At 36.4% G+C, this 20326-nt stretch overlaps 2 protein-coding genes across 2 annotated transcripts in view; one reads left to right on the top strand and one right to left on the bottom strand.

Annotated features, from left to right (window-relative positions):
- LOC125226317 overlaps positions 1–20326 on the bottom strand; it is a 92515-nt gene that overhangs the window by 69286 nt on the left and 2903 nt on the right. The window contains exon 2 of the mRNA XM_048130266.1: positions 9899–10028. The gene's annotated coding sequence lies outside the window, so the exon portion shown is untranslated. The remainder of the gene's footprint in view (positions 1–9898; positions 10029–20326) is intronic.
- LOC125233640 lies at positions 6945–7271 on the top strand. The gene has a single exon (XM_048139711.1). It carries the CDS (start codon positions 6945–6947, stop codon positions 7269–7271), a length of 327 nt encoding a protein of 108 aa, XP_047995668.1.

Raw genomic sequence — 20326 nt, 5'->3', positions numbered from 1 at the left:
GATAATGAGCAATCTTCTCCGAAATGGGTGCCATAAGGCAGTTGATCCTTCCAATCAGGTTTCGGCGGTCTGCCGCACGCCGCACGGACACGGGCCAGCGAACACGTATAATTTTTCAGTAAAAATAAGCCAGTTTTCTCCGTACCGACTCTAACGAAGTTGAAGTACACAGTCAATCTAAATCCTAAAACATTTTTGCCCAATGCTCAGCTGGAATAAAGGTTTGCCAAACTTTTGCCATTAAAATTAAGGGAACTTAAATAAAGTTCTGCTATTTTGCTTTGAAACGACAGAATGAATTTGAGTTAATAAAGTAATGGATACGTTTTCATAATAAACAGGACGGGCTAAATTAAATATTCTGATTCCCTCCTTAAGTAGCAAATAGCAATCTGAACTTTTAAAATATAGATATGATTTATTTTAAGTAACTTTGCTAAAGTAAATGGAAATGTATTGGAAAATATAAAGAGGCAGTCTTTTCATCAAAAGTTAGTTCATCTTTTTCCAAGTTCATTTAAATTCTCTTCCATTTTCCGGTATTTTCCAGGTAGTTGGGTAAGGTCGAAAGCTAGTTTGCAAACATTCTTCATTCGCAGCAGCTCACCGGGACGGGAGCGTCCAGCGGCGTTATTTACCGCCTATTCCGAACTAGTTTTAATCTACGGAGGCGTTGAGCCGGAAATATAATGATTTCTGGATGGATGTAGTCCGCACATGAATACCGTTCGAATCGGAGTCATTGACAGCCGTTTTCAAATAACGAGACACGTAGTTTCAGCGAACTAGCCGAATACAAAAGCCTTTATATTTGAAATATGGGGATGGTATTGCACTCGCTCTATATCCTGACATTTTTAGTAAATATCGTACTGGAAAGCACAAAAATCGGAGGCGTGTGAACATTTCAACATGAATTTCTATGAGATTTATTAGACTCCTATACTTGAAGGTCTACGTACGGTATACGTGAGGCAGTGAGAAGCTATGTCTTGATTGAAGACTTAAACTGCGTGAAGCTGCATGGGTTGCTTTATTAATTAAATACGAAATAAGTATATTGTACCTGTTCATTTTAGTCTTACACTTGGCTCTAGATTCTAAATGAAAATCACATCATACAACTCCTTCACCAAATGCCTTAGACAACTGAAATAAGATAGTAGGTAGATCTCAGTAAGTTACTTGATTGAATACTTATAGACTGTCCGCTACTACAGGGACATAGCGTAAAATCAATGCATTCACAAAAATCAATTCAGTAGTTTTGGATGTATAGTGTTTTCGTATGCTCTGTGTCACCGTAATATTTCCTCGAATGCAAGCACGTGCGAGCTGAGTGCGAGCTCACGTGAAAAACAATTTCAGGCTTGATCGGCTTATAATGGAACGGAATCGCGGGCCACAGCTACCACGGCGGCTTAATGCAGGCATTTACATATGTACATTTGACAACTGACACACGTACGGCTTCGGAGGGCACTATTACGCCGTTTTCACATTATCCGATCCGATATCGGATGTCGGAAGGATTTCCATAGAAAAAATCCAATATGGCGCCTGTAATGTATGGGATATCTGTCCGACATCCGATATCGGATCGGATAATGTGAAAACGCACTTACGCTGATTCATCCCTTTCCGATGGAAAAGATAATGGGTTCGATGGAATCCGTTTATTCTGAGTCATAGCGCACTTAACTATTCAAAAGAAAAACTTAGATGTCTACATAGATTAAACCACAACCTTTCGTAAAGATTGAGGGGATTCAAGCATTAAATGACAATGTGTAGAAGGATCCAAAAATGCCTAACTGATATTGCTTCTACGTGAATTGCACCGCCGCCGCAAGATAAATGTGTGTTGGTAGATTTGGAGGTAAAATATTTAAATGCATGAGTCTACGACGTCTGATGGCAAAGAAAGCCCATTTTTGCATCGTTATAATGACTAAAGATTTATGAGCATTGATGAATGGCCGAAACTAGTAGGGTCCCATATTCACCGAAACTCTGATTCCGGATAAATTTTATAGGATTTATTTAACGGCGCACTTTAACGGGTCTCCCGCATCCTTTGTTCGAGAACCTCCTTGCTGCTTATAAAACTTTTACGTTCACAGTAATGTTATTCGAGATTTTTTTATTAAACGTAATAAATTTTCCACGAGTTCCTTGCGTTTTATACGGCTAAGGAGAAACAACGTATTTTCATTTCTCTACAAGCTCACGCAAACTGCGTAATGCATGTTATGTATGAAATATTATCTTGCTCTTTTATTGCGTTTTTATTTTATGGCGCAATACGGAATGTGAGTAAAATGTTATTTGTATTATACGAGCTTATATGAGTATGTGGGATTTGACATGGCGATAATGAAAGAGCTATGAAACAACTATTGTTCATATTTCATATTTAAGATTCAAACTTCCCTCTTTGGCCTGTCATTGGTATTAATTAAGTAAAAGTTACAATTTCACACCTTATATTTATTAAAAATCTTATGTTTGGCTATTTGAACTTAAATATGAATATAAAACTAAAATAAAAATAATTTAAATGAAGAAACATGTAAATACATAAAAAAATAAAAACACAATATAGCAAGTACCTAAATATATCAGATCTAGAACGATAAGGGTACAGCTAAGTTATATCATGTCGTTAAGGACGTGGCATTTTAAGGTCGGATTATTTTGGATACCTTCCGTAAAAGACTCCGTTTTGTGCACGTCTGCGCTTCTAAATCGTGGATCCATTTCGCAGAGAATGAAACGAAAACATTCTCGAGAATCATTTTTAAAGCCAAAATTCTCACAGTAAAATGAATACCTATATTGAATACCTACCAAAATAGGTCATTGAAAGTGGCGTATCAAATCAGGAGTGAAGTAGACTCTAGAATTGAATCTCAAGCGTAACGACGTTAGTTACAGTAAAGGTAGTTTCTACAAAACGAGATTTTCGCGCGATGGAACACTATTAACGAAATTGGAACCTATTTGATAGTGGATATCAAATTTCCTTTATTTTGAATGTAAGTTCTCTTTGCAGGAAATGATGTCAGACGTGTGAATCAGACTTAACAAACAAACATTGTATTTTATAGAGCACTAATATTTTGCGCGTTCTTCGTTATTTTTCAGCATTAGCATAAAACTTTCATATCTGAAGCATTTTCCTCAGATTAGATGTAGGTACAGAGTAGGTAGGATGTAGGTACAGTAATTCTAATTACCAAGTTATACAACCTGTGTTTATTGATATCCGTTAACCTATTGTATTGTGTTTACTCTTACTTATACTATAGCATAATACTTATAGTAAAATATAATAGATACATGTACAAGAGCGCACCGCCAACAAACTGTTATACAGTTTGGCGATTATTTGTAACTTTAAACTTTTAAGGTTTTTTTTTTTCAATAAATTAAAAAAAAAGGTATCTTTACGGGGATATCGAGTTTAATTTATGTTGGAACCAAGCTGAAAAGTAATTATAATTTGTGAATTAGTGAGTGTGGGCCTTATTCGAATCGATTATAAATGTCAAACTCGCATCATTTCAAAATCAACTGTGGATATTATCGCCAGGCCTAGCGAGACTTGTCCATTGTCATCTCTGAACAATTGGGCCGGTGAAATGTCGTGATAACATTTATGTGCATCGACCAAATTCAACGACTCGCCTAGGAACTCGTTTCAGCTCTGGCGTAGGCATGTCTTGAATAGTAAATAATATGTACAGTCAGTATCGACATTTTCTCTGGTATCGATCATATAAACCGCCAAATATCTTCATTATGAAATAGTAGTAGGAACAGGAACAAACGTGTGTCTCGATATATGGCGCTTTGGCCGTCACGATATATTTGACGCTGACTGAGTGTACAGATCAGGGAAAATCACCATGTAGTAAACAAAGTTTACAATGAAAACCCAGAGATTTTTTGATAAATAGGTACGATATGATTAATAATACAATCATCATCATCATCATTTCAGCCATTAACTGCTGAGCATAGGCCTCCCTTCGTGTACGCCACCCATCCCGGTCCTGGGCTAATCTCATCCAGAAGTGCCCCCTAACGGATGCCAGGCGCTTCTTACATCCGATAGCGGCCACCATTCGGTCAACATTTTGGTCCACCTGCCATCACTCTGCCTGGCAACAACTTCTTCATGAAACGGGTGTTTAGGGTTCCCAAGAGTCGTGCAACGCTTAAGTAGCTCCTATGATGTTGCTTAAGTTCGTGGGCGACGATTACCGTTTCCCATCAGGTACTCACCTGTTCGTTTGCTGACTATCTCATAAAACGGAACTTAAAAAGTTATAGTTACGATTATATTGTCCTAAGAAACGAAGGGGCAGCCTCTTACTAAGATTAGTTCCCTAATTTAATATCACTATGCACATTCTAGGCTAGACCTCAAAGGTCGCGCCCCAACCCGCCTTTGATATCTAACTTTATTTTAGGACCAGAACCAGGTCGCCTGCTAATTTGAGTGCTTCAGACTTTGGCAAGTTTATACCTACTGTGCAGTTCATCTATTTTGATTTCACGTTTTTAGAAAATATTATCTAATTTTCGGTTCAGCTAGGTACCTATTAGTTTTTATTCACAGATTGACTGACACGAAACGTTCAAGGAAGCTTGTGTTATGGGTACCAATATAACGTATAGACAACGACATACCTATATAACATACAAAAATTGCAAATACATTTATATAGGCACATAGAAAACATCCACAAGGATTCGAACCCAGGATCATCGCCTTCGCAGGCAGGGCATAATGTCCACTAGGCCAGATTGGTCGTCAAGAAAAAAGAAAGTCAGCAAGGCTGCAGCAATAAATGAAGTAACTAAACTATTTATGAGGTGTGCAATAAAGAGTATGCACTAAATACTCTAAACAGCCATCCGGAGAAGTCACATTCTACAAATAGATTTGTAGAATGTGACTTAAGTTGACGTTACTTTGTTAGGAACCCGTGAGATTCAGCAAAATAATTAATTTGTCCCAATCCAACCCACAGGCAAGTATCGGGCTACTTCGGGAAGTAGGCCAAGAGTTTCGTAAAGATCATTTTCATTATTTACGCGCTCCCTGCTGGGATGTCGGGAGGACTTGCTCACTTGCGATACAATTAATGAGAAGTCATGTGATGTATTATGTATTTCGAGGAGAAGGGAAAATCAGATTCTAGTGAATATATATCAAAGAAAATGACAGCATTTCTCTACTGTCTACCAGCCTACTTACTTACATACTATGAGAAAAGTATTGTACATTGAATAGAAATTTGTATGAAAAGGTGCTAAGCAAATAGTATAGCTGACTGTACATTTCTCGTAAGATATTGTAAGGTATTGTAGAATTTGTAGCGTAACTAAGAAATCTGATGTTCAGCACCAGCAGTAATCTACATAAAAAAATCTTCTATTTAGGTATAAAAAGTTGAACCAAGCAACACATGCAATGTCAACATAGTTTCCAGAGATCAGAAAGCAGACTTTAGCAAAGTGCCTGTTAGCTTAAATTGTTTATAATTTTGACTCGGTTCCAAGGTCTGACGTAACACGAAAGTCCGGGGTAAGCTTAAACTTAAAACTTAATTCTCGCGCTTCTGAGGTATTTTTCACTTCAGCCGCTTATAACGTTGTTGGAAGCCGTGTAAAGAGTGCTACTACGGTTCGGGTTAAATGAAGGGTAACCATTTGTTCTAAGAGTGTTTTAAATAGGATTGTTCGTTTTGCTGTACCTATGCCGTTCGTGAATGGAAAGAAGCTGCCAAATTGCACGCTGTGAATTCTGTGAACTTTGTCAGCATAAATATCTTTAAAACGAAGAACCTTGACACGTAGCTCAGGTATATATATATATATTTAAATAAAATACCTATCAATGATACAATGATCATTTATGGGGATGTTTCACATAAATTAAAAAATTAAAAAAATACTTTATAAATTGCTATAAAATATTAAACAAAGTTGCCCACTTGTAGGCAAATTGAAATATTTTGGTATTAAACATAAATTGTCTAATATCTTGCCGGGCGTAGCAGCCATGCTGGAGATTTAAGATGTAAACTCATAAAGTGCGCTGCGTGGCACAAAGCCGTCTCCCGTATTTCATACTCAGTGCTAAATATTTGCTAAGTCCCGAGCATTATAGTAAATATCTTTATAACTTCATTCGAATCGTTCAAATAAAATGAACAAAAGATTTACAGCGAATTTATTTATCGATTTATAAGTACGATATGTGTTGTAATTAAATCTCTGCTTCTTTGTAACTATGATAACTGTCTGATAATTTCTGCGCATGCCCTCTTGAAATCTTTTTTCTTTCTTTCTTCTTTATTGTATTGCAATACATTAGGTGTTACACATTAAAGAGGTAGGTACATGACACCCTATAAGGGTATTCAATATTTCTTAGGTCTAGGTGCATGCATTTTTTACTTAATAAATATAGCTAATTATAGCAGTAAGTATATAAAATTAATTGGAAACATTAGAACAATTTTGAATAAATATTATGGTTAAGTATTAATCGAAAATCTTTTCATTTATTTTTTACTGCAGTCATGTCGTATTTCAACGATATGCGGCAGAAGAGTGGTCCAGACCTATTAACTTTAAATCTCGAGAGTACCCAAGTAAAGTCGTAAACGTCCGGCGTAACTAGTACGAGTATCTAGTGGATGAAAGTTCAACCAGAGAAGGGGCGGGGCGTTTGAAAAGTGCTATTTATAAAGGGTCGGCAAAACGCATGTAAAATTTCTGATCCAATGGCGAGCTCTATGCTTGTTTGACACCGTATCACACGAAAAAAGGAATTTACATATTTAACAAACTATAACGAGAATAAAATACAGTAGTGGCTCTGAGAGCTGTACACCTTCGCGATATTGATAGAAAACGCAACGGAGATGAAGATGCTTAGATGGTCGGGAGGAGTCACGCGGCTAGACAGAGTCCGAAACGAGTACGTTCGTGGCAGCTTTAGGGTGGCCCCAATACCCGAAAAGCTCACAGAAAACCGTCTAAGGTGGTTTGGGCACGTGATGCGTAGGGATGATGAGTATGTCGTCAAAAGAGCTCTCGACCTGCCGGAGAAAAAGAGAGGCAGAGGACGCCCTCCGTCAACATGGTGGACCTGCATGGCCAAGCTCCTCAAAACTAATAATTTACCTGACCCGACAACCCTCGACAGAATGTCGTGGCGCACAGTAATTAGGAGAGCCGACCCCACTTAAAGTGGGATAGAGCAAGGAAGAAGAAGAAGTATGTATCGATCTATCAAATCACCGTATATGGAAGTCGACAAGACTACTAATACTATGATACAGCGCGAAAGTGCCAGAACTGAACACGTGTCATAGACGATTATAATATTGTACTAATAGATAAACACTACAATGAAAAGTTGGTAAGGTAATGTGTATAACAAAAGGAAAATAGACATTATAAACTGAAATAAATAGATAACATACAATAAAGAAAAAGTGATCAAGCCCACTGGGGCGAAGCAGAGAATCGAACCCGGGTCTCCAGCTAAAGCGGAGCTGACGTGATAAACCGCTACACCACCTCGACCACGCAAAAAATATTTATAAAATAATTTGATTTGTTCCCTACATCGAGAATAGACATTTTTTTTTAGTATGATTAGGTAGACATTTGACCACGATCACACCTGACACATGTTATGAACATATCCAATCTCTATTTATCGTAAAAAAATGTTATTACACCTTTATATTATTATAAATTAATAATTTAAGTTTGAGGCCTATGAACCATAGAATGTTAGGATTTAACACCCAGTATTTTGATAATGTTACTGATCTGACCCGGTACGTTTATGTCTGACCTAGATGGATTTACAACTTTACAAATTCACAACTCTCGAGAGATTCGAAGTATTTAACTGATCTCTATAGACGGACATTTCTTTTTTGAAGTAAGGCAATATTTGTGCATTTCGTAAAGGGAAATGGTAGTTATTCGTTTTTAGGATTCCGTAGTCAACTAGGAACCCATATAGTTTCGCCATGTCTGTCTGTCCGTCCGTCCGTCCGTCCGTCCGTCCGCGGATAATCTCAGTAACTGTAAGCACTAGAAAGCTGAAATTTGGTACCAATATGTATATCAATCACGCCAACAAAGTTCAAAAATAAAAAATGGAAAAAAATGTTTTATTAGGGTAGCCCCCCTACATGTAAAGTGGGGGCTGATTTTTTTTTCATTCCAACCCTAACGTGTGATATATTGTTGGATAGGTATTTAAAAATGAATATGGGTTTAGTAAGATCGTTTTTTAAAGGAAAAAAAAGTGCGTCCCCCCCCTCAACCTTTTGAACCATACGTTTAAAAAATATGAAAAAAATCACAAAAGTAGAACTTTATAAAAACTTTCTAGGAAAATTATTTTGAACTTAATAGGTTCAGTAGTTTTTGAGAAAAATACGGAAAACTACGGAACCCTACACTGAGCGTGGCCCGACACGCTCTTGGCCGGTTTTTTGGTAATACTAATATTTTCGAAAATAATCGCTCCTAAAGGAAAAAAAAGTGCGTCCCCCCCCTCTAACTTTTGAACCATATGTTTAAAAAATATGAAAAAAATCACAAAAGTAGAACTTTATAAAGACTTTCTAGGAAAATTGTTTTGAACTTGATAGGTTCAGTAGTTTTTGAGAAAAATACGGAAAACTACGGAACCCTACACTGAGCGTGGCCCGACACGCTCTTGGCCGGTTTTTTCTTTTTTAGACGTTCTTATACGTAGAGAAATGAGCAAAGAAAAATGTACAAATTCAACACTTTCACTCCATTACAATCTAGAAGGTTCATCAATTATTTATTTACAGTCATAGTATGCACTGTTTGTAAATCAATTAGTACCAATTTTAGTTAAAAAAAAAACTTAATCTGTCGTGTTAAAAATACTTAGTAAATAAGTCGTAAACAATCCTTTTGATAAATAGAATAGAATGCACACAATTACAATCATAATCGGAGCCACGCTGTTACGTCGTCGCCTAAATAGAATATTGTATTTTTTTTTCTTCTCTCTGTTTTGTATTTTTTAATATATATTGTTCTTTTTTTATTTTTAGTTTCACAGTGCCTTAGTTTTTACTGTTATGCTGTGTAACTTATTTGAATAATAAATAAAATAAAATAAAATAAATAAGATTTTCACGCTAGTTATATTTTGTGTAGTTAACGCGATGGCACTCGTAGGAGCGGTACAAGTGAACATCCACTCGATACGTTATTCATACGAGATTGTATAAATTATTCGGGATTCCCAAAGTTCATGCCTACAGACAGAGTACAGCGCGACTTGTTGACTCGCAGTGCAAACTTTCAACCATGAATAAACATGCCCACGCAGAGGGTTTATTAAAGAAAAGTTCATTGGATTTGCAAAATGTATAATACATATTATTTTGTTTATGTTTAATTCTTAGTGTATAATATTATGTATTCGAAAAACTATAGAGATATGGTGCTTTTCGCAGAATTAAAAATTAATTTGGAGCCATGGTAGTGGTCCCGCCAAGACGAGTAGAATATAAGTCAAATTAACAAATAAGTACTTACTTTACTTTATATGTATAAGAAAGAAGTCCGAATCACAGCATTCATCTATTTAGGGAAGTTATATAATGTATGTACAAGATAATTATGCAAACCCCATTGATCTACTAGGTACGTCTGCTCGTACTTATTCGATTTTTTTTCAAAAATAAATTAGGAGTCCCCAACATCAAAGGACAAGTTATCGCCATCTCCGACAACAAGAAGATTTCGTTAGTTTTTGGTTAACATATTTATTTTAGTCCGTGTTTTAAATGCAATCATTTAAAATTACCTTTCATCGTGCTCCCGTTCATCCATTCCAAAAGTTTGTCGAAAATATGCAGAGCGCCGCTACTATTTTCGAAGGCACCGTCCGGCCGGCGTGAATGCTCAAGATGAAACTTCCTTTCGAGACAGCCGACCTGAAATGTTCAATGTAAATGTACTTTCAATTCAACTCCGTGCCGTGCTGTGTCCGTTGAATTTGAGAGTTCGCGAGATTGAATTTATACTTGAATTGCAAGTGTGACAGTTATAGAGTTAGATAGATTCGGTACAAATGGTAATCGAATATTTTACGATGGGTGTCTTCTAGTGCCAAAGAGTACGAGATATGAAATGAATAATTCTGGCCCATAAGCTTGCAAATAGCTATTGCGGGAGGCAACGAGGCACGGTGATGATAAGTTTCGTAGGTACCTATTTGGAATTACTCGGAAATTGAAACCGTATATACTCGTATAAGAATCAGACTAATTCTCGCTTTCAATGCTATAACGGTCGTAATAATACGTAGGTAAGTAATAATTGTGAAGTAAAAATATGACCTTAGCTCTTAGCTTTCATTAATTGATATTTGTAATCAACTCTTGTTTGAAGGTTATTATATCCACCTAAGCACATCAATGTAATACAGAATGATTAATTACTAAGCATATCAATTTAATACAGAATGATTATGAAATAAAACTATGGAAACGGATTAAATCGCGTATAATGAATTTAAAATACATCCCGACGTTTCGAACTCTTTACAGCGTTCGTGGTCAACGGGTGACTGAGGAAAAATTACAATGTGCAAAAGCTACCCACATACAAGAAATATTAACGAACCATGACCACAAATAATATAGATTACTAAGGCAGGTTCACACACTATTAATAAAGCTAGTTATACAACGAGCGAACGAACGCTGTAAAGAGTTCGAAATGTCGGGATGTATTTTAAATTCATTATACGCGATTTAATCCGTTTCCATAGTTTTATTTCATGAGTAACTATCGCGGTAACCGAAGACAATATTACAGAATGATTAATTTAATTATTGAGCGAAACTACTGCCGCACTAAATTAGAAATATCATTAAGTTTTCATATCTCGCCAAAGTTGCCATAAGCTCCCACAACGCTTCCTGGACAAAGAGCGGATACACATTCATAATTCATGAAGATACCGATCACCTAGTTATAATACAGTTCGTGTCATTCACGATGGCGCGTAGATTTGTCAAACAAACCTTTAATAATGACTGCTACTAGTCAAAGCATACGTCTTCGTGAATGAAACGATCTATAAATAGCCGAACGACGCGTCATTTATAAACTCGTTAGCCTACGTATTTAATGCCTGATCGCGAAGCTGCAATGTAGCAAGATTGACAAAGTTTAAGGCTCGCTATTGTTAATACTATACGTCCTCTGCAAGTAATTAGCAACACTCTATGTAAGTTTAACTGTTTGGGAGCTATTACGAAACGATACCGGGTGGCGTAAATTCCACGGAGGGTGTTGCGAATGACAAATTTGGCAATGTTTCAATTCAAACTAGCTGTTTAGGTCAAAGCTTCTGAATGTGTTTATGAAAGGTACTTATACTTATTACAAAGTTCTGCAATTGCAATTTGAAATTGCCGTTATACAAAATGATGATACCATTATCGGTCTTCCAAGCCGCATTTCAACGATTAGTCGATAGTGAGTTAATATATGTATTAAATATTTATATAAGTATGCATAGATTAAGTTTAGTAGAGTAAGAACTTTTTATGTTTTGATACTGATGTGCTGATTTTAAAAATTATACAAAAAATTATAAGTTAAGATTACCACACCACCAACATAGACTAAACTAAATAAATGAACAGTTGCAATAAGACATTATTCATTGGTAATTTCTTAATAAATAAATATTATTAGTACCTATTAGTGTAAAGGTGTATAGTTTGTACAGTAGACAAATGTCGTTACTTACTCGTAATGCATCTCAGCGTAAGTAATTGGTTTTATATTACCTAACTAAGGGGCGTACCTATTAGTCCTGTAAAACACAAACAGTGTTGGATATAGAACACAATGGCCTCTTCGCCCCTGTTAACAAGTAACAAATGGGCGCAGTGGGCAGAACACGCGATCCATCATGGCGCCGCCACCGAAAGAAACCTTGATTTATTTAGCGAAATGCACCGGAAAATCAACCAACCGGACCTATTATTTGGTGGACCGATGTTGTGGTTTCAAGTGTTTTTAGGTTTTTGTGTAAGTATTGTTATTCGTAAAATCGTGAAGGAGCCGTAAACTGCTTGCTAAACGGTGTGTGGGTCAAGTATTGAACCGTTTACTTGCGTTCAAAAAAAAAAAAGTGTGTGACGTTCTCAAGTAAAAGGTACCATGTTGTAGCTTGTCAGGGGAACACGTTGATGGGTTATTCGTAAATACGAGCAAATGTTGTCCTTATGGTATAATTGTCATGTAACAATAATACTAATATTTTTAAATTAAAGGAAAAATAGAAAAAATCACACCTCCGGCAGGACTCGCCTGCGACCTCTGGCTTTGCCGGAGCCAGCCGCGCTCCCCACTGCGCCACGGAGGCCTGCTAGACGTGTGCGAATTTATCCATGCCTTCACTCCACTTAAACGCCTTAGGGTGGCGTATAGCAACATTTACCCGTAAGAATACATCTTAACAGGCACTGGAGTCTCAAGTTACATTGAGAATTCGCCAGTAACAATGTGCTAACCCGTACTAAATTTGTTTTTTATTGTTTTTTATCATGTAATATCGCTCGCAGACGTTTCTGCATGATAAAAAACAAATTTAATTAAAAACTAATGTTTCTGTAAGCTACAGTTCCCAAAAAACGCTTGACCGTTTCAATTTTTTTTTGTAAAACTGTATTACTTACCTAAATCACCTGTTCAAAAATGGCAATAGAATCTGTTTAGAAATCCGACTCTGCAGAGGAGACCATTCTGAATATATTCTACTTCGCTTATGCTCGGTCGATTACCGATTGCAATTTTCATCTCCAATCCACAATGGTCCCACACGGACAGTTACTTCTCATCAATAAGAAGAGCAGTATCGGAGTTCAACACTCAGCATCCATGATACCCTTAAGGATTTTCATCATACTTGTACATTGTTACTGAAAGTGTAGAATAGTGAATATTAACATTTCGTTGTATCCAAATGAAGTAAGCTGCATTAGGGTAATTTCGAAAGTCGTATAATAACCACCATTATTTCCATCATATCAAGATTCCCCTTTCGAAATTACCGGAACATTTCTGTAATTCGAAATTACCCTAATGCCTTAACACCATTTTGAACATTTTTTTGTTACCGATGTCATGTATTTTCATGGTCTAGCCTTATGTTTAACCTAAGAAGTAATTGAGTGATGACAAACACATCAGGAACATGTGTAGAAATTGGAAGCTAAAAACATAAACTAATTTACTAGGTAGGTAGCTTTCTAATTTACTAGGTAAGTGAAATTTTAATTCCTGCGTTCATTATGATGGTAATATTAAATTTTGAAAAAAAAACCCCGACCGCGACATAGTGGACCGATTTTCATGAAACATGGCTAAGAATACTCCCGACTAACTCAGCTTTCAAACAAAAAAAACTAAATCTAAATCGGTTCATCCGTTCGGGAGCTACGATGCCACAGACAGACAGACAGATAGACAAACAGACAGACAGACACGTCAAACGTATAACACCCCGTCGTTTTTGCGTCGGGGGTTAAAAATGTACCCTCAATTGACGTCGTATTAATTATGGACAATAATCAGTTTAATCCAATGATCATAACGTTACAAAACTTGTTATTGAATAAGTATTTAAAATATTTAAATACAGTCCTGTTGACAGAACGTTGATTGGAAATGTGAAAACAGATAAAATGGAAATGCCATTGAATTGCGGCGGCGGTTAACTATTATGGCGAGCCAGTGAGTTGTTCTGTTTCCAACAGTTTTCATCGTTTTCATTTGTTTTTCAAGTATTTTTTGCCGCAGAGCCTTAACCATAATTTTAACATCATAAGTTTATTTCATGTTTTAGAATACGGCACTCGATAGCTAAACATCGCGGAAAAAACATTTAATGCACGAATGCACGGAGAAAGTGAATAGCGTTCCCAAACGGTAACATAGGTGTTACAATCAAATAGTTATTTGTTATACAAGGGGGCAAAGTTGTATTTTAACGCCGAGTGTGGAATTGAAAAACGAGCAAGTGAAAGGACTCTATAGTTGAACCACGAGCGAAGCGAGTGGTTCGAGAATAGAATCCTGAACTTGCGAGTTTTTTAACACACGAGAAGTAAAATACATTTGCACCCGAGTGTAACACAAAACTTTTCCCCTCACTATAGCGAGGAAACTACAACGCAAAAAATGCGTTGATCACTGCTTCCAGTAGTTCCACAGGTGGTAAATCATCTTTATTACTAGATTCACCTACTTTTATCAATTTTAAAGCAGTTAATTTAACTTTATTCAAGGTCAAATTACTTTACCCACTAGTGGATAAAATGCGTTTTTACCCGCTGGTATTAAAGGACAAAACACGTGTTTCCGAGCTAGTGAGGGGAAAAATTACATACATTTTCTGTATCCATTAAAGTATTTTAAAATGTCAAAAGCTTATGCTCTGGTGATTCCAGGTGTGATAATATATTACGTAGTATTGTTAAAGACAACAATTGGAATTTCGAATGGACTCCTATCGTACCTATTTAACCGCTGCCTCATCAAATTTAGGAGTACGATGTTATTTAAATAATGATTGTTGCTTAAAAGTGCTCTGCTCCAGAACACACTGTTGTGTGACTGAAATCGGTCAGGACAGTGCCTATATACCGGGTGCCCGGTAATTAATGGACAACCTTTTAACCACCAAGAGGGCACCTTATACTGGTCCAGAAAATTGACATTAAGGTTTAGTAAAAGTCGCCTGGGTTTCGAGATTTTCACACTTTTTAAAATTTTAGGTATAGCCTGACAAGTTTTTATTTGACCCTCGCCGCGTTGCGGATTTACAGCTGAACTAATTTCTTTTACTGGCAAGATTACTATTTGACACCCGTTGTCGAAAGTCGTCGAATGTCAGTGATGTAAACATGAAGCAAATATTTTAAATTTTCTAACGGTTTCATCGCTATTTTGTCCAAAATAATATGATTAAAAGTGAAAATCTTATACTTTTAAACGAGCAATTCTTGTATATTTATTTATTTATTTATTTATTTATTTATATATTTATTTATTTACACTGACGATCTCGGAAACCGCTCTAACGATTTCGCAGAAATTTGTTATGTGGGGGTTTTTGGGGGTGAAAAATCGGTCTAACTTATCCTTAGGTCCCGGAAAACGCGAATTTTCGAGTTTTCATGCGTTTTTCTTCGCGCGCCATCTCGTGTGCAGTAGTTGTACTGTTAAGACAGAATTCTTTCGGTCGATGTAAGTACTATTTATTGCAAACACTAGATGGCGACACAGGTCAAGGCTAAAACGAATAGAAAATACACTATTTGAGTTTTTGTGGCAAAATGCGCGCCATCTCGTGTGGAGTAGTTGTGTTGTTAAGGCTGAGAATTCTTTCGCTCGATGTAGGTACTATTCATTTTTGAACTAGATGGCGACACATGTCAAGGATACGAAACAGAACCGAGCGAAGCTCGGTTGCCCAGATATTAATTATACTAAACGTGATAAATTACTTACAACAAAAAAGGATGAAGGATTCGACAGCATTTCGATACCAATGTTCTGAAATTGGTTATTGACAAGTCCGGGACTGACAGTTTATAGTGCGGTTCTCCTGTATTAATTTGTTGGTTTCGCGGTTAGCCTAATATATTTTTTGTTCTAATTTAAGGTGTCTGTAGCTCTGCCGTGAAAAATATGTATAGAAATAAGGAGGCCGTTCCATAACTAAAGATTCATGGATTTTAGGCTGTACGGAAATAAGTAGCGAGTCTTAAAACCTTGCTTTTTAAATTTTGATTCTCTAAAACCATGTTTTAATTTTCTACAAATATTAACGGGTAACCAGTACACGCTGTCCCCAATACGTATGACGTCGGCACATTATTGCCATATGAAAGCGGTTTGTAGCGACACTCTTTCAGGGTCAAATAAAATCTTGTCAGGCTTTAGTATTAAAATTTTAAAAAGTGTGAAAATCTCGAAAACTAGGCGGCTTTTACTAAACCTTAAAGTCGATTTTCTAGACCAGTAGATATAAGGTGCCCTCTTGGTGGTTAAAAGGTTGTCCATTAATATCCATTAAAATTTTAAAAAGTGTGAAAATCTCGAAAACCAGGCTACTTTTACTAAACCTTAAAGTCGATTTTCTGGACCAGTTAAGGTGGGCTCTTGGTGGTTAAAAGGTTGTCCATTAATTACCGGGCACCCTGTATATAATAGTACAAGTACAGAAGGCTCACTCCTTTGATGTTCACAATATGCCGCCATTCTAAATTCTTACCTACATTAAATTAACAAACGGACCGCACGCGATCAGCCGACATTGAATTTTATTGCGTCGCGCGAAGATCGTCACCACTGAATGGGCCGCGAACTCGCGGCTGCCGAAGCGCGGCAATAGAATCGCGGAGTGAGACGCCCCTGCCTATACCTAATGATTGTATTTTTTTTCACCATTCACCCTAATGAAGCAGTGTAATCTATCTGCGTTCAATTAGTGAGGGCTTCCTCAAATGTAATGTAAACCAATTTATAATAATCCATTCGAGCCCCAGGTCAGATGATAAGACGAACCTCAGAAATATTGAAAATTCTGCTAGATTGAATCTAACCAAGAAAAAAGTAGGCACTTACCTGCACGGGTAGCATGGTCGCGCGATAGACGATAAAATATCAGGCCGTCCCTATCGCACTATTAGTAAGTGCGATAGGAACGGTCATATGTTTTATCATTTATCGCGCGACCATAATTGCCTGCCTGTTTTGTTTTATAATTTGATTACTTATTCTAAAGCTCTGTCCGGTCTCAATGTTGGCGAAAGATTACTTTGGAATAACTCCTAAAAACCATCAGACGGGAGTTATCCTACGATTTTCTTTATTAACAGGCTCAGGTGCCGTAGCCGAATGGCATTTCTGCGACGCGAAACTAAAACGAAACGCCGCGAAAGGCAGTCTGGCTCTGTCGCATAGAGATATTAGAGATGGATATTTACGAGCGTTTCGTTTCGTGAGCGTTTGTGCCATTCGGCTACGTACTCTGGCATGTACGTCGTTTTCAGTTTTTCGAAGTCGCAGACGCCTAATTTCCATGTAAGCAACATACGTATTAACCGCAGAATGTACAATGTATTTTGTAACACTTTGAAAATGACGGGAGTATTTAAACGTATTAGTGACTACCTTGATTTGGGTGAATTGGCGTACAAAACAAACCTGAGCCCAATTAGAGAGATTCATTAGCCGAAACGAAAATAATACAAACCGTTAGCGAGAAATTTGAAATATTCGATCGGAAAACCGATTCGAATAATTTCGCAGACACCGCAACATCCTTGCGGCGTTGTATGGGATCCCGAGTAAATGTTGCGGACACAGCTTACATTCTAAGGGTCACTTGCACCAACGAAAATGGAGGGTTAACCAGAGGGTTAACTCACCATTTAATATGGAATTTGACAGATGACAGCCCACTAACCCCGAGTTAAATGTTTGGTGCAAGTGGGCCTAACATACATTAAGACGCTACAGGAGCGAAAATTATAAAATGGAGAGGAGCCTCCCTTTAAATTTGGGAATTTTAGTTAAATATACCTACTAGTGCTATTAACTAGATTTATGAAAAAAAAAATACATTCAGAACAACTTAGTTAAAGATATTGTGAAAAAATCTTTAAAATCGAGGTTCCGCTCTCGACTGTTTCCTCCTTCAAAATTTAATCAACGTAACGTAATTTGAGAATCTGAATAACAATGAAATAATCTGTGTCGGACCTAGGGTTGTAAATAAAAAAAAAACCAAATGTTTTTTTTCAGAATTGTGAAAAAAAAACATGAAAAAAAACCGAGCACCATGGTTTTTTTCTAAATATGGTTTTTTTTCAGATGAACAAATAATACGACAATAACGGTTTTTCGTGAGTTGTAACGTGTTTCAATAACAATAACGTACATTTTAATTCAATTAACATTCAGTATACAAACGTTTATTGGGGAATCCCCGATGCTGCGTGTAGCGGTGGTGTTGCCAACAGTAAATAGTGATAACTAAAAACTACAGATTTCGTAAATGTTACTTTTATAAGACCAGAAATTAAAGTTATGTGATTAAATTCGTTTAATAGTTAACATTAAGTCTAAAAACCCGTATAGAAGTATTAACTACTTTGCAAATTTTGAGATTTCGTACTTTAGAAAAAAAACATACTCCAGAAAAAAAACTGTTTTTTTTTCACGGTTTTTTTTCATGTTTTTTTTCAAGCCAGAAAAAAAAACCGTTTTTTTGCATCCCTAGTCGGACCGTTTAGTTTTTTTGGCTAATTGTTACCAATTTTGAATACCACACCTTTGTTTGCGCCATAATCAATTAGGCCGTTTTTTGATTTTTTTTTATTTTTTATTTTTTTTATAAGAAAAGAAACTTACAGTAAAGTTTTAAACTTATCTGCCAAACTGCACTGTTTGATGGGCTCTAGCGTCTTTAAAAATAAGAATATCAAAAAAATCTAAACGGTCCGACACAGACCAAAATAATAATAATCTGTGTTGAAAAAATCATTGCTCTATCTTCAAAAACCAGGGAGAAAATAGTCGAGAGCGTTTGTATGGAGAATTGACCCCTCTTGTATCGTCTTGACTGCCGAAATACGGCGATCTCCACTTTAGACTTTACAGTTGACACGCTCTTAATGCTCCTCCAAGTCTAGTGTTCTCAGATGCCCGAATGAGAGTGTTGTCTCGCTAAACCGGCGGGGCGATGTGCGGATCCTCAACAGGCATACATTTCTTAAAAAAATAAAGCGACAGCACTTAAGATCAATTATGCCTGTAATATTTCTACAATTGTGCGCATTTATAGCAATGTGGCATTCAGCCAGTGAAGTTTTTGAAACTTTGTAGCGCTTTTTTTTTTTTTTTTTTTTTAATACTACGTCGGTGGCAAACAAGTATACGGCCCGCCTGATGTAAAGCGGTCACCGTAACCTATGGACGCCTGCAACTCAAACAGTGTCACATGCGCGTTGCCACCCCATTAGAAACTTGTACATTCCCTTTTGCTGTGTTAAGTACACAGACGCGCTTCTTTAGATCATAATATAGTTTTAAAAACTTTAGATCATGATGCAGTTAAAACAATATGACTAGTTAGTCAATAATTATTTGACGTAATTTACTGCTGTTTCTGGACTCTTAAAGATGTGGGTAAAATGTTACTGCTATAGCACTGCGATGTATCGTGTCTTTAAACAAAACGTCATTTTCGATACTGACATATCCGATTTATATCGTAACTTGATTGATTACTTGATGCATAATAATGTTCAAATTGGGATATTTATTGATACCTAATTAGCGCTCATAAGACAATTAGCGGTATCCCAGTCCAAATGATTTTTTATGCGAACAATTATCATTTAACTTTAAGTCATCTAACTGACCGTCCCATTTTCCATTGCATTCGTTTTTGAGTTACTGCTAATTGCTTTAACATAAATAAATTAAATAAGCAGTCCAGAGCAGTTAAATAATAATCTGGTACTGACTTTATTTTCTTTAAACTCTGTGAGTTGTTTTTGATACCCAGTACCAGCATGTAAAGCGCAAATTTACGACTTTGTCAACCCTAAACCGGAATTTATCGACTTGTAAATTATGCCATTGACAGTCTGCGGTTTTCAGGAAATACGTAGGTTTATATTGTAAATCTCGGTTGAATAAAAACTCAAAATATAGCATTTTACAAGTCGTTTATAGCATCAGAATAATAAATAAATTATGTAAAACATATGTTGAATCAAGGAGAAGATACACCTATTACTTTTAAATGGAGTGATTTATAGCAACATGAAGATTTTAATGCCAACTGTGCAGAGATTAAATAACTGTCTCGTTGACGTAAGTGTCCAGAATATCCTCACTACATTCAGGACTCAATAAACTCCCCCTCACCGTAAGTATTTTTTTTTTCAGAAAACGAATTTATTTATTTATAAACGTACAACGTAAAGCTATATTTTTGGTATGATATTCTGAATCTATGTATGAATGAAGGTAAGTGAAACTAAGTAAAACATGTATTTTTTGTGTATTAAAAATTTTTAAATATGTACGAATTTTAATAGTCGGATATTTCATGATTTTATAAATCCTCTAATTAGGTACTTTTTGTAGAAACTTTGTGCACTGTTTGTTTTAAAGGGTCAACCTTTTTATA

Source organism: Leguminivora glycinivorella, chromosome 1 (assembly GCF_023078275.1).
Source record: "Leguminivora glycinivorella isolate SPB_JAAS2020 chromosome 1, LegGlyc_1.1, whole genome shotgun sequence".
NCBI lineage: Eukaryota > Metazoa > Arthropoda > Insecta > Lepidoptera > Tortricidae > Leguminivora > Leguminivora glycinivorella.
Note: the sequence above shows the minus strand (reverse complement) of the source record. Positions and strands in the feature narration are given on the sequence as shown.